General features: G+C 33.4%; 1 protein-coding gene across 2 annotated transcripts in view; it reads left to right on the forward strand.

Annotated features, from left to right (window-relative positions):
* Positions 1–16,752, forward strand: part of ROCK1 (Rho associated coiled-coil containing protein kinase 1) — a 146,425-nt gene that overhangs the window by 34,620 nt on the left and 95,053 nt on the right. For both annotated transcript variants that reach the window (XM_082853759.1, XM_082853758.1), the window contains exon 2: positions 482–563. In XM_082853759.1, coding sequence (XP_082709885.1) covers positions 482–563 — 82 coding nt within the window. The remainder of the gene's footprint in view (positions 1–481; positions 564–16,752) is intronic.

Here is a 16,752-nt window from a genome sequence, read left to right on the forward strand (position 1 = left end):
ATACCATAAAAATGTATCTAAGTGCAGAATTTATTTTATACTAAACTTCACATTTTAGGAACTAATATTTGATACTACCTTATAAAATATTTGTAGTCAAAAATATAGGCCATTTGTTTTTTATGAGTGTCTGTGAAATAAATAAATGCAGTAGTTAAGGGAAAGTGAAAAGTAAAATTTCCTTCCCTTATATGGGGGGAAAAGGGCACGAGTTGAGGTCACTTGTAGCCAATTTGCGGTGATTTTGCTGCTCCTCTGCCTGGGAGAGTTAGAAGGTGAAAACTCTGTATGAAATAAAACCAAATTTTCTCTTCTCCCAGTACTCATGTAACCTTGTAGAAGGTGTTAAATGAATGCAAGTTGTATGAGAGTAAGGCAAATTAAATGTTGAAGCATATATTTTATTCTTTACTCATAAAAAAGGAAAGTGCTCATAGTGTGAACCAAAAAACTAACTTTGTTTGTTTGTTTATTTGTTTAGGATGGATTGGATGCTTTGGTATATGATTTGGATTTTCCTGCCTTAAGAAAAAACAAAAATATTGACAACTTTTTAAGCAGATGTAAGTAATTTTTTGTGGAGGTTAATGGCAGATTATATATAATGAAATATTGACTTAGATAATTCAAGCCCCCCCCCCCTTTTTTTCTTTCTATCTACTCTGGTTATTTCATCAATAGTACCTACATCAAAGGAGTAGGAAATGGGAAAGAAACCTTGTCAGTTTGGGAGCTTATCAGGAGAATATAAAATATTTTGCAGACAAGGGAATAAAAAGTAAATGGCTAAAATAAATATGTTAAAATAAGCATATACATACATGCACATTGAATTTCAATAATATTATATTTATCCTCTATTTTTCTTTTATAAATGAATTAGCTATTATGTTTCAGTACCTGCAGGTGAGAATCAATTACATATGAAAAGCCCTCCTACCACTGAGATATGAAAATTTTCTCCGTGAAACCTGGCTTATATTTAAGTTTTACAGATGTTCTTTTATAAAAACTCTATTTTGGATTTTGATGTTAGATATTTATCATTTAACATTTGATTAGAGAACTTATTAAGGTAGTTTCAATCTTTTCATCTTAAATAATTGATAATAAGATTTTGGTTTATAAAATCCTCCCCACTCCATTTTTTTTATCTGTTCCTAAACCATACATATCGATACATTTAGGTTGGGTTGATTTTAGTGTTATCTTTCAATTTTGGTTACATATGTTTTGTTAGAAAAGTTTTATTTTTCTAAATAGTCAAATCTTTTTAACTTTAGATTTAATTTCTTTTATCGTTTCTACACTTTGAAATCTTGGCTCAGAATTTTACTTATCAATTTTTTTGGTTTCTGTTTTTCTCTTCTTTATAAAATTATTTTTTCAGCCTTAATTTTATTTTGGAATATAGTGCCAGATTCTGAATTGCAAACTTTTAAAAAATTTTTCTTAATTTCTCACATCTTACTGAAATTGCAGGAAAATTTTATTGCTGTTTAATTTGCTTCTCCTTCCTACTTAACAATACAGCAGAAGAACTAAAAAGATGGAGAAACTTTACCCCTTCTTATTTGGTGGGAGGCAAAAGGATGAATCCTTGTTAGTACAAAGTTGGGGTGTAATTTTGTGAAGTAGGGTAGCAAGAATTGGAACACATGCTTTTAAAAATCTGTTACTGTTTTTGCTATGCAACATTGCTGCTTTCATAATACTAAGTTTGCCTTTACATTGTATTTTGTAAATAGAAACATCAGTAGCCACAGTAGAAATAAGTAAAATGAAATGAAAGTATAAAGCTAAAGAAAACTATTTTAAACGGATAAACCTGTGTAGTTTAGTCTAGTTTTCAGATTGAAGAAAAGTACAGAGAATAATACTAAAAGTTTTAGCAAATCATATCTAGCATTAGGTAAAAATTTTGACCAAGTAGGGTTTATACCAGGATTGCAAAGTTAGTGCAAGGTTCAAAAATCAATTAGTGTAATCTATCATATTAACATATTAAAAAAGAAAATCCATAATATCATCTTAGTAGATGCAGAAAAAGCATTTGAAAAAAAATCAGTATCCATTCTTGGTTTACAGATATCTCTCAGCAAACTAGGAACTGGAGGAAACTTTCATACCCTGATAAAGAGAATCCACAAAAAACCTATAGTTCAGATTGTATTTAACTGTGTATGACTAAATACTTTTCCCCTAAGATTGGGAAAAGGCAACTATGTCTTCTTCCACTACTTCATTCAGTGTTGTCCTGGAAGTTTTAGACAGTGCAGTAAGGTGTAAAATAAAGAAAAATCATATAGATTAAAAAGGAACAATTTAAAATTATTCAGACACTGTATTTTTCTGTATAGAAAATCCTCAAAATTCTACAGAAAAAGCCTCAAGAACTTATCAGTGAGGTCTCAAGCTAGAAGATTAACATACAAAAAACAGTTTAGCAGTAAGCAATTTTAAATTGACATTATAGCAAATATAGCACCACTTACAGTAGAAGCAAAAGCATGAAAAATGTAGGGATAGATTTGACAAAATGTGTGTAAGCCTGTATACTGAAAATGATTTAATATACTGAGAGAAATGAAAGAAGACCTTTAAAACAAAGACAGATATTCAATGTTGATGGATTAGATAATTCAGTATTAAAATGTCAGGAATCCCCAAATTAATTTATCTATGGAGTCCATGTCTTCTCAGAACCTAAGCAGGCTTTTTTGTATAAAGTAACCATTAATTCTAAAATTCATAAGGCAATGTGAAGGGTCTGGAATAGCCAAAACAATCTTGGAAAGTAAGAACCAAGTTGGAGGACTAACACTATTGGATTTTAAGATCAAGGCAGTATAATGAAATGAAAGAATAAACATAGAGATAAATGGAACAGAAATAGATCCTTATATATGCAGTCAGTAGATTTTCAACAAAGTTGACAAGGTAATTCAGTACCCAAGCCTTACTTTGCAGTATATACAAAAATCAACTTAAAATGGATCATAGACCTAAATGTGAGAGCTAAAACTAGTAATAGTTCTAGAATAAGACATAGAAAATATTTGTGATTTTGGTTAGGCAAGAATTTCTTAGATGAGACACAAATGGCACAAACCATTTTTTTTTTTTTAAGATAGATTAGATTTTATCAAAATTCAAAACTTTTTCTCTTCAGGTGATACTGCTAAGAAAATGAACAGGTAAACCACTGACTGGGAGAATATGGTTGCAAAACAAGTGAAAGGGGAAAAAATAGTCTTTTCAACGAACATTGCTCAGACAACTGGATAGCCATATGCAAAAGAATGAAGTTGGACTTCTGTTTCACACCACATACAAAATTAATTCAGAATATAAAATTGTAAAACTCTTAGAAAAAAAACATAGGCATAAATCTTCATGACTGTGGATTAGACAAGTATTTCTTAGGTATAAACCTAAAGTATAAGAAGGAAAAGAAAAATAAATAAGTTGGGCATCATCAAAATTAAAAACTTTTGTGCTTCAAAGGACACTATCAAGACAGTTGAAAGAGGGACTTCCCTGGTGGCACAGTGGTTAAGAATCTGCCTGCCAGTGTGGGGGACATGGGTTCACGCCCTGGTCTGGGAAGATCCCACATGCCGCAGAGCACCTAAGCCTGTGCGCCACAACTATTGAGCCTGCGCTGTAGAGCCTGTGAGCCACAGCTACTGAAGCCCATGTGCCACAACTACTGAAGCCCGTGCTCCGTAATAAGAGAAGCCACTGCAATGAGAAGCCTGTGCACCGCAACGAAGAGTAGCCCCTGCTCGCTGCAACTAGAGAAAGCCCGCGTGCAGCAGCGAACAACCAACGCAGCCAAAAATAAATAAATAATTTTTTTTAAAAGACAGTGAAAAGGTGACTCACAGAGTGGAAGAAAATGTTAACAAATCTTATACAATAAGTCCCTTACATATGAACCTTCAAGTTGCAAACTTTGAAACGTGTGACATGTGTTCACATGTCCAATCACGTAAGTTAGTTCAGAGGTCTGGTGTACATTGTCACTTGCATGCATCCTCTACAAGTGGTTGTGCTTTGTGTACTTTACAGTACTGTATAGAGTACAGTAGTACAGTATCTTTATTTCAAACCCAGGATGTCCAGAAGCAAACGTAGAAGCACTGGTGATGTAGCTGGTACTGTGTACTTTTCAAGGTACTGTACTGTAAGATTAAAAATGTTTTCTTTATTTTCTGTTTATTTGTTTTTTATGTATTATTTGTGTGAAAAGTATTAAAAACCTATTACAGTACAGTACTATATAGCCTGTTGTGTTAGTTAGGTACCTAGGCTAACTTTGCTGGACTTACGAACAAATTGGATTTACGAACGTACTCTCGGAATGGAACTCGTTCATATGTAGGGGACTTACTGTACTTGATAAACGATTGATATCTAAAGACTTACAACTCAATAATAAAAAGACAATCCAATTTAAAAATGGGCAAAGGATCTGAATAGACATTTCTCAAAAAAAGACACACATGAAAAGCTGTTCAACATGGTTAGTCATCAGGAAGTTACAAATTATGGCCACAATGAATCAGTACACATTTATTAGAATAACTAAAATTTAAAAAACTGACAATATCAAGTATATGTGAAAATGTGGGACAGCTGAACTCTGACACATTGCTGGTTGGTTTGTAAAATGATAAGCTGCTTTGGAAAACAGTTTGGCATTTTTCTTATAAAGTTATACATGCATTTATCACGTGACCTAGGGATCCCACTCCTGGGTATTTATGTAAGATAAATGAAAGTATATATCTATGTGAGACCTATGTGAGAATGTTTAAGGAGCCTGTATTTACAATTGCTGTAAACTGGAAGCAACCCAGATGCACATCAGCTGATAAATGGGTAAATAAATTGTGGTACACCACATAATGGAATACTCAACAGTAAAAAGGAGTAAATTACTGATAGGTGCAACAACATTGATAAATCTCAAAAGCACTGTGGTAAGTGAAAAAAGCCAGGCACCCCCCCCCTCAAAAAAAAGGCCCAGCACAAAAGGGTACATACTGTATGGTTCCCACTTACATGACATTATAACATTCTCCTTCAACTCCTAAAGTTGTATTTATGTAATATCTCACACAGAATAATAGATTTTCATAGGATAGTATTCTGCATGTTGCTGAAATTCATTTATATGGATTTTTATAGCTTTCATTAGTGGGGACATCAAAATTATTTTTCTAAAGGTAAATGTTGCTTTGCATTGCTTTTTGCTGACAGGTATCAGATGTAGTGATCTAAGAATAACACCTGGAACATGGAATAAAATCTTTTTCTTTAGTAATTCAGCTCAAGTCTCACTAAAGTATACCAGCTTTAAGGTATAGCAGCCTGAAATATTTTCAACTTCAGGCCTAATTATATTACAAACTGTATTTTCATCTTTTTGTGTTGAAGCATGTATGGACACTGAAAGGGAAAAGAGAATCTGTGACCCTTTGACTGAATAACTAGTTAAATATAAAGATTTGCTTTTCTGCACTCTGGTCTATGATACCTAAATAGTAAGGACTACAAAGAAAATGTTTATCAGCCTCACAGAACTGATAAAGATTTTAAGGTGAACTTTTAAAGTAAGGGTTAGAAAGGTATCCAGATAAAATCAAACTGTCTTGGTGGGAAGAAACCCACCATGTTGTGGGGCAGGTACACACTGGAAGGAGGAGGAGGGGGATGTGGAAATGGTGATTTTTGACTGTGTATGTTTGTAAACCATTGTGAATTTCACTGCAATTTGGGGGTACAAGATTCATAATTAACGTTAATACGAAAGCATACTTATTAAACAGATACTACCAGTCTAAAAGAAGGTAATGGAGATCATTGTATGTATGAAAAAAATCCATGAACCTGAAAGGAAAAATGTGGTAGAGAGCATTTGTTTGGATTCAAAAAATAAACCCAGCAAGGGAAGTTTATAGCTATACAGGCTTATCTCAGGAAACAAGAAATATCTCAAATAAACAACCTAACCTTATGCCTAAAGCAACTACAGAAAGAAGAATAAACAAAACTCAAAGTTAGTAGAATGAAAAACATAAAGATCAGAGCAAAAATAAATGAAATAGAGACAAAAGCAGTAGAAAAGGTCAGTGAAACTAAAAGCTGGTTCTTTGAGAAGATAAAGTTGATAAACCTTTAGCCAGACTCATTAAGAAAAAAAGGGAGAGGGCCCAAATCAATAAAATCAGAAATGAAAAAGAAGTTACAACCGATACCACAGAAGTACAAAGAATCATAAGAGACTACTATGGGCAACTATACACCAACAAAATGGACAACATAGAAGAAATGGACAAATTCTTAGAAAGGTACAATCTCCCAAGACTGAACCAGGAAGAAATAGAAAATATGAGCAGACCAATTAGCAGTACTGAAATTTAATCAGTAATTTAACAACTCCCAACAAACAAAAGTCCATAACCAGATGGCTTCACAGGTAAATTCTACCAAACATTTAGAAAAGAGTTAACACCTGTCCTTCGGAAACTATTCCAGAAAATTGCAGAGGAAGAAACACTTCTGAACTCATTCTATGAGGCCACCATCAGCCTGAAACCAAAACCAGAGAAAGATACCACAGAAACGAAAATTACAGACCAATATCACTGATGAACATAGACGTAAAAATGCTCAACAAAGTACTAGCAAACTGACTCCAATCATACAGTAAAAGGATCATATACTGTGATCAAGTGGGATTTATGCTAGGGATGCAAGGATTTTTCGATACCTGCAAATCAGTGTAATTCACCACATTAACAAATTGAAGGATAAAAACCAGGTGTTCATCTCAACAAATGCAGAAAAAGCTTTTGGTAAAATTCAACATCTACTTATAATAAAAAGTCTTCGAAAGAGGGCATAGAAGGAACGTACCTCAACATGATAAAGGCCATATGTGATAGATCCATGGCTAACATTGTACTCAATGGTGAAAAGTTGAAAGCATTTCTTCTAAGACCAGGAACAAGACAAGGATGCCCACTCTCGCCATTTCTGTCCAACATAGTTTTGGAAGTCCTAGCAACAGCATTCAGAGAAGAAAAAGAGATAAAAGGAATCAAAATTGGAAAAACGAAGTAAAACTGTCACTGTTTGTAAATGACATGATGCTGTGCATATAAACTCCTAAAGGTGCTATCAGAAAACTACTAGAGTTCATCAATGAATTCACTAAAGTTGCTGGATACAAAATTAATATACAGAAATCTGTTGTATTTCTATTCACTAACAGTGAAATATCAGAAAGAGAAATTAAGGAAACACTCCCATTTACCATTGCATGAAAAAGAATAAAATAATTATGAATAAGCCTACCTAAGGAGGCAAAGGTCCTGTACTCTTAAAACTGTATGACACTGATGAAAGAAATTGAAGAGTACACAAACAGATGGAAAAATATACCATGTTCTTGGATTGGAAGAAATCAATATTGTTAAAATGAGTGTACTACCCAAGGCAGTCTATAGATTTAGTATAATCCCTATCGAATTACCAATGGCATTTTTCGCAGAACTGGAACAAAAAATATTTAAACTTGTATGGAAACACAAAAGACCCTGAATAGCCAAAACAAAGAAGAACGGAGCTGGAGGAATCAGGCTCTCTGACTTCAGACTCTACTACAAAGCTATACTAATCAAAACAATGTGGTACTGGCACAAAAACAGACATAGATCAATGGAACAGTATAGAAAGCCCAGAAATAAACGCACACACTTATGGTCAGTTAGTCTGCAACAGAGGAGGCAAGAATATACAATGGAGAAAAGACAGTCTCTGCAATAAGCGGTGCTGGGAGAACTGGACAGCAGAACATTCTCTAACACTGTATACAGAAATAAACTCAAAATGGATTAAATACCTGAATGTAAGACCAGATACTATAAAACTCTAAGAGGAAAACATAGGCAGAACATTCTTTGACGTAAATCGCAGCACTATTTTTTTTATTTTTCTCCTCCTAGATTAATGGAAATAAAAACAAAAATGAACAAATGCGACCTAATTAGACTTAAAAGCTTTTGCACAGCAAAGGAAACCATAAACAAAATGCAAAAAAACCTACGAACTGGGAGAAAATATTTGCAAACGATGCTACTGACAAGGGATTAACTTCCAAAATATACAAACAGCTCATACAACTTAATATCAAAAAACAAACAACCCAATCAATAAATGGGCAGAAGATCTAAATAGACACTTCTCCAAAGAAGACATACAGAGGGCCAAAGAGCACATGAAAAGATACTCAATATTGCTAATTATTAGAGGAATGAAAATCAAAACTACAAAGAGGTATCCCCTCACACTGGTCAGAATGTCTATCATCAAAAAGTCTACAAACAATACATGCTGAAGAGGGTGTACACTGTTGGTGGGAATATAAATTGGTGCAACCACTATGAAGAACAGTATGGAGGTTCCTTAAAAAACTAAAAATAGAGTTCCCATATGATCCTGCAGTCCTACTCCTGGGCATATATCCAGAGAAGACTGTAATTAGAAAAAGATACATGCACCCCAATGTACATAGCAGCACTATTTACGTACAATAGCCAAGACATGGAAGCAACCTAAATGTCCATCGATAGATAAATGGATAAAGATGTGGTATATACATACAATGGAATATTACTCAGCCATAAAAAAGAATGAAATAATGCCTTTTGCAGCAACATGGATGGACCTAGAGATTATCATATTAAGTGAAGTAAGTCAGAGGACAAATTTCATATGATATCACTTACATGTGGAATCTAAAAAGATACAAATGAACTTATTTACAAAACAGAAATAGACTCACAGACATAGAAAACAAACTTATGATTACCAAAGTGGATAGTGGAGGTGGGGTGGGGAGAGATAGATAAGGAGTTTGGGATTAACATAAACATACTACTATATATAAAATGGATAAACAACAAGGATCTACTGTATAACAGGGAACTATGTTCAATATCTTCTAATAAAGTATAATGGAAAAGAACCTGAAAAAGAATATACATATGTATAACTAAACCACTTTGCTGTACACCTGAAACTAACACATTGTAAATTAACTATATTCCGATTTTAAAAAGTGGTTAAAAAATTTAAAAAAAACAAATGGTATTTCTTGGTAGCATACTATAGCTTTCCTAATGCAAATTACAAAAGTAGTAGCATAATAGCTATTGCTAATGATGTATCAGCTCTCCGTTTATATAAAAGCATAGAGAACTGTTGATAAAATTTTAATTTGCTTTGCCAATGATTTATTATTGAGAAAGTAATGAGAGTAATAATTGCTGTTCTCAGTTTGTGACCAGAAATGCTAAATTGATTAGCATTTAGGATGTGACAGAGACCTTGAGACAAAGCATTCATTTCACTTTAGATCAAGGTTTCTCAGCAGTAGCACTGTTGACATTTTTGAGTCAGATAACTCTTTGATGTGGGGGGCTGTCCTTTGTGTTGTAGGATGTTTAGCAGCGTCCCTGGCCTCTGCATTCTAGATGCCAGCTCTGCCCCCTCCCCCAGTTATGACAACCAAAAATGTCTCAAGACTTTGCCAAATGTCCCCTGGGGCTCTAAATTGCCTTCAGTTGAGAACCACTGCCTAAGACTTTCTATTAATGAGGGAAAGAAATTCTGGGCACAGTTAGGCGTGTGCTCCAAGCTTAGGAAATTTAATCAAATTTATTAAAAAGATAAATCCTATTAATAGTGATTCCAAGTGAAGGCTGAAATTTCAAAAAGGGGTAAATATAAGAAGGCTGCAGCCACAGAAACCAAGGTTATTGCACAGGCAGTTCTCAGCTCAGATTGGAAAGGATATGAATGACTCTGTCAAGTGTGTGTACATATCCAGGGATAAATGCAAAAGAGTAGTACAAATCTGTAAAAATTGTGTTAGGCCAAAAGCCTGTGATGAGCCAAAACTTGTGAAAAGTTCTTGAGACAGCAAAAGTAACTTCTTCCCTCTAATCTTTCCCCATTTAGAGTTATGGGGACAATATGTATGAGAAAATGATAAACTCACTGCATGAGACCATTTATTCTTGAAATATATTTTGAATGCCCAGTCGCTAGAAACATGAAAAATAATACGCTCTTTTTTCTTAAAAACTGTAGATTTTACCGTCTTGTGGGGAGAAATACAGAAGCAAGTAGTAACTTATACATACCTTTATAATGGTGGAAGCTTGTAGAGAAAGTAATGATACACAGATGTTGGAGTAAAGAAAGGCTCCAGAAAGAAAGTAGTATTTGAGTTGAGTCTTAAAGGATGGGCTAGATTTCTCAGTTGAGGAAGAAAAATTCAGGCAGAGAAGGAACAGCGTTTGTTAAGCCATCCAAAAGTTATGATACCTTTGAGGAACCAAGAGTTTGGTATAAATTCAACTTGGTTTATGATGAGCAGGGAGGAGTAAGGAGGACACGTGGCAGAAGAGACTGAAATGGCACGTTGGGGCTGTTGGGTTAATGGATTGGATAAAAAAGCATTACTTAGTGTCTTATTTTTTGTGTTCATTGTTCTCATGATTTTTAAAAACTTAGATAAAGGAATTGAAGTTCAAGGAAAGAGAAAAAAGTTGAGCACTTTAAATTAGTTTATACCGCCAGATCTATGCAGATTATAAGCCTAGAATTTTGAATTTCTTGTATTTCTGTTTTTGATTTGATGATTTTTGTATGGGTGGCCACTTTTTTAGAAATCACTGTTCTGAGGAAGTTTAAAAAACAGTGACTAAATATATCAATTCTAGGCAGGTATTACCTTGGAAGAGGAAAACATGAGGCTTAAGGCTTAGGCAGTAATTTAACATTTTATTTTGAACAAAAGACCAGAAGCAGATAGGCAAACTAGTATCTATTAGTTTAATTGTGATGATAGGTACAACTGACAAGCCATACACACAATAAGAACAAAACAATTTCAGTTGAGATGTAGAAAATAAAGTTCTTTCAAAAGGTTCTATTATGTTATCACTGTATTAAATCACTGCATTAAAAGGTAAATTACATGCATCATTGTAAAAAGATTGTACCTAAACTTTTTATTTTTCCAAGTAATTATATTTAGTAACCTACTGTACAGTATTTTAATGGAGCTTAACCTTTTCTCTAGTGGTTACTTAAATTCCTTCCAAAAATAATATTTCATGGATTGTACACATTTAATTAGTTAGATATTTATTTATATGTAAACTGGCAGTGATGATCATTAGAAAGTTTTTTCCTCTTTTTCCCCGTCTTGAAGTCTTAATATGTCATTATTCAGGCATGCTTCAAAATGTAAAATTCTTCATTACTTTTTAAACTTGTTAAAATCATGATACCTTTCTACTTATTAAATGATTATTTTGATAGTTGAATGTTAGTGTTATTAAATTAGCTATTCATTGGTTGGTGATTAAAATCAACACACAATGATCTTTTATTTAAAAAAAAAATAGTTTTCAGTTCAGCGTATTCTGAATGATATCAGTCAATGAATCTGTTGTTCATCCAAGGAAGTAAAAACAACTTGACTATGTTTGCCTTAGTTCCTTGTAGAATTACACAAAAGGTACATACTACTCAATAGAAAAAGTAAACTTTTTTCTTATTTTAAATTAAGGTATAATAGTAATTAAAACAAAACATCAAAAGTTTTAATGACTTGTAGAAGAGCCCTCATTTTAATGTTTGTGACTAGTTTCTCCTAAGAGTGTTTCGTTACACTTATAAAATCATGTACTGCGATATTGAAAGTGAGTACTACGTTATCTTTAGTAAAATTAAAGGTGGTTTTCATGTGCTTTGAATATAAAGTTAGATGTAGTTAGAAATCTACATTTCTGGGGGAATTCTAAGGAACAAGAATTGTGAAACTGGAAATTTTATATATAATTTACTTCTGCATTTAAAGCGGATAAGTTTCTTGAGAGGAGTAGAATGTAAATGGATTATAGTGATCATATATTGTGATTAGTATACAATTTCATTTTCAAGTTCTTCAAGTGATGACAAAAATGCAAAACTATTACTTGGTTAGTGGCATGAAAAGCTTCCTTCTCCACAAATAAGTATTAAGGTACATATAAGAGTCTGCCTTTATGAAGCCAGGAAGTACTGAAATGTAGTAGCGTTTTGACATGTTTGTTTGCTTATGAAATCTATGAAAGGCTTGTGTAGTTGGGTAACTCTACCACTTGAGTGGTGGATGTATCTCCATTTCTGGAGAATGGGACAGGATTGTAGTCATCATATTTTGGGATTATTTTTTTCAAACTGGATACTGAAGTATAAGAAAAATAGTACTTTGTTGAAGGACATAGGACCAACAGATCATCATAGAGAGTCTAGAAGCATACTTTTTTTATTATATGAAAATTTGATGTAAGCTTATTATGGCAGTTAGGTCATTGGAAAAAAGGTAAGATTATTCAGTAATTTGTTTTGAGACAGATATTCATATATGAGGAGAAAATGAAATTGTCTCTACTTCACAACATGTACCAATGTAAAGACAAAAAATACTAGATGAAATTATAGGTATTATGTTTATAGTCTTTAAGTAGGGAGTGGCTTTTTTTCGTTTTTTTTGAAGCAAGATACCAGGGGTAGAAACTGTAAAGGAAACATTGACAGATTTTGCTTTATCAAAACTTTATAAAGAAAAAATAGATATAAAGATGACTGACAAACGGGAAAAAATTACAACATATGTAATAGAATTATATTCCTAATGTATGAAGAGATCCTTCCAGTCAACAAGAAAAACACAAACAATAAAAAAAATGGACAAAGTAACTGAATATGTAGTGTAATGGCGAAAAAATAAAAATTACCAATGAACAGTTAACAGTTGAACAAAAGCATTAATATTTCAAGAAATATGGGTTAAAAAATATGGGTTTTAAAAAAAGAAATATGGGTTAAAAAAAAAAAGAAATATGGGTTAAAAAAAGAACCAACCCTCCCTGCCCCCCCGCAACCTGAAGGAGAAAGGTAAAAAGTAATAATATCCAAGATTGGTGAGGGACTGGAGGGCAGTTAGCGTATTTTAAAACTAATAATGTTCATGAGTATAACAATACTTTTACTTAAAGAAATGTGTCTTGCAAAAATAGCACTGAAAATACATGGGAATGTTCATCATTGCAAAAATATATTGATGTTGGGGCAAAAAGTTAGAACAACCCACATAAAAATCAATAAGACATTTCTATCAGCTATCCACAGTGTGTTCAGTGAAAAAGCAAGTTGCAAAATACCTTTTTATGTCAATAAGTATGGATAACACATTTTTTTAAATGAATACATATATTCCGTTGAATGAACGTACCACAGTTTAAAAAACTGTTTCTGTAATAGTGGCTCTCAGGTTCCTCCCAGTTTTTCGCTGTTATAAGTGAAAATGTTATATTAATGTTTTTTGTACATACAGCTTGGTATACTTGGTTTTCCTTTCTTTGAAGTGAATTCCAGGAATTGCTGAGTCAAAAGTTGCATCCAATTTGCATTTTGATATGTATCGCCAAAATGCAGTTTTACACCAGAAGGTGGAATAAAAGTCAAAATTTTTTAATGGAGCCATAAAATTGAATATATTATGCAGGATAACCTAGGGTATTACATGATCTTGTTTGAAGTTATTACAAGTAAAATATTACTAAATCAGATAGATTTTCAAAAAGAAATGTTAAATATTCTCTTTATTTACTTTTTAAATTATTTATCTTGGAATAAACTCATGGAAAAGCTGCAAAAATAGTACAGAGAGAGCTTCCCTGGTGGTGCAGTGGTTGAGAGTCCGCCTGCCGATGCAGGGGACACGGGTTCATGCCCCGGTCCGGGAAGATCCCACATGCCGCGGAGCGGCTGGGCCCATGAGCCATGGCCACTGAGCCTGTGCATCCGGAGCCTGTGCTCCACAACGGGAGAGCCCACAACAGTGAGAAGGCCGCGTACCACAAAAAACAAAAAACAAACAACGACAACAACAAAAATAGTACAGATTCCTATATGCCCTTCACCCAGCATTCCCTAATGTTAACATCTTATATAACCATGGTACATTGACAAAACTAAGAAATTAAAGTTGGTATATTACTGTTAACTATATACTTTACTTAGATATCAGTTTTTCCACTAATCTCCTTTTTTTGGTTCCAGAATCCAATCTAGAATATCACATTGTATTTAGTTGCCATTTCTCCTTAGTTGTCTTCAATCTGTGAGAGTTCTCAGGCTTTCCTTGTTTTTTTATGACCTTGACAGTTTTGAAGATTATTGATAAGGTATTTTGTAGAACTTTTCTCAGTTTGTTTTTGTCTAATGTTTTCTCATAATTACCCTGGGGTTATGGGTTTTGGGGATGAGTACCACAGAGATGACATGTGCTTCTCATCACATTTTATCTGGGATATGTGATACCATAATGATTTATTAGTGATAATATTAATGTTTATCACTGGTTTTAAGATAGTGTCTGCCAGGCTTCTCTCCTGAAAAGTTACTATTTTTCCTTTCCATACCTGATTCTTTGGAATCTGGTCACTATTCCAGTCCACACTCAAGGGGAGGGGCATCAATAAGCTCCATCTCCAGTCTCAGAAGGCTACATATTATCTTACAGAGCAAATGTTTTTGATTTTGATAAGGTCTAATTTATCATTTATTTCTCATATGGATTGTGCTTTTGGTGTTGCATGTAAAAATCATTGCCAAACCCAAGATTGATTTTTTAAAACTGCTTTATTGAGATATAATTTACGTACTGAAGAGTCACCCATTTAAAGTGTACAGTTCATTGTTTTTTGTCTGTATTTATAGAGTTGTGCAGTCATTACCTCAGTTACTTTTTGAACATTTCATCATCTTGTAAAGAAGCTCTGTACCCATTAGCAGTCACTCCGCAATCCTCCCCAAGCTCCCCAGCCCTAGACAATGAATCTACTTTATGTCTGTATAGATTTGCCAATATGGACGTTTTCTATAGATGGAATCATACAATGTGTGATCCTTTATGACTGGCTTTTTAGACTTAGCATGCTCTCTTCGGGGTTCATCTGTGTTGTAGCATGCATTTCATTCTTTTAAATTGCCAAATAAATAATATTCCATTGTATAGATAATGCCACATTTTGTTTATCCATCCATGAGTTGATGAACATTTGGATTGTTTCTACTTTTTCACTATTATGAATAATACTACTATGAACATTAGTGCACAGGTTCTTGTGTGGACATATGTTTTCATTTCTCTTGGGTAGATACCTGAAAGTGGAATTTTCATGTCATATAATTCTGTATAACATTTTGAGAAACCCAAGATTGATTTTTAAGTATATACTTTTATTATTTTGGAGTAAATATATATGTGGCTTTTCTGTTGTCCCTGAACAGATAAGAGCAGCAAGTGATTGCGGCCATTTGTAAATAATATCGTTAAATGTCAATATTTTTAATGTTTCAGTGAGTATTATTGAGCACATACGTACATCAAAGACATATCCATGAATGAAGTATGGTCTCTACCCTTAAGGAGATGGGAACATACAGTCTAACAGAAGAAATACAAACAATTCCAGCCCACGTTGACAGATGAAATAATAGAGAAATAGTGGTTTCCCAGAGGAGAAAGGCAGCTTATCAGACTGAGGGGATCAGGAGGAGATGGATAAAGGATTAGATCTTGTTTGGTAGTAACCTGCTCAAATAAAGTGGGGCTAGTCATTTTAGGTTGGTGATCAACATCTGCAAAAGAATGGAGATGTAAAGCAGTATGGCTGTGTGGGAAATTGCAAGTAACTAGGCATTGCCAGAGCATTGTTGGGGAGAGTATCTAGAAATAAAAGATTGCAGAATCAGAGAGTAACAAGATCTAAAATCCATTTTATGAGGTGTTGAGGAGTTTGGGTTTGGTTTTGTTTTTTGCCAATCTGTTTCTCACACTGGATTACTCTGTATGTGTGTTTACACGTGTGTGCGCCCTGGCAAAACATAGCACATCTTCCTGGAGCTTGAATTCTGTTTGAACATATGGACATAGAATAACATTTTTATTTTTATTATTACCTGTTGCATTGAAACAAAATCAGTTATTTGGAATTGAATCCCACATTATAAATGTTCTAGGTAAGTTTTAGATGATTTTAGAGCTTATTAGGGCTGCTTTGACTACTCTGAAAATTTGCAAGGTGTATTGGATTTCTTTAGGCAAAGAGTAGCAGTATATTGGACAAATATTGCATTGTTCATAGCTTTTATTGCTATACTTTATTCTGACTTTTTTAAAACATTTTTTAAATAATTGGGTTGTCTTACAATCTGTAGTGGTACGTAAAATGATGTTGCATTTTATAATCTAGGATCTTAAACTAGGCAAAATATATCTTTTCGCATTAGAAAGAAACAGAGTCATTATAGAAAACTTGAAGTAGATGGAAAATGTGAGGAATAAAATAATCTGTAATCCCACCATACTTAGAGATGACTGCAGTTACTATTTTGGTATATTTCTTGCTGGCTTTTTTCTGTCTATATGTACCAATATATATTTGTGTTTTTAGAAAATTAAGTTCATATACCACATGGAGTTTAATCTGTTTCTACGCTCAACATCATATGTTGAACATCATTCTATGTAATTATTATTAAACAACACAATTTAAATGTTTTCTAATACGTCATTGTATGTATATGTATTCCTAGAAGTAAAATTTATTG

The sequence above is a fragment of the Leucopleurus acutus genome, assembly GCF_964270905.1.
Source record: "Leucopleurus acutus genome assembly, chromosome: 13".
Taxonomy (NCBI): Eukaryota; Metazoa; Chordata; class Mammalia; order Artiodactyla; family Delphinidae; genus Leucopleurus; species Leucopleurus acutus.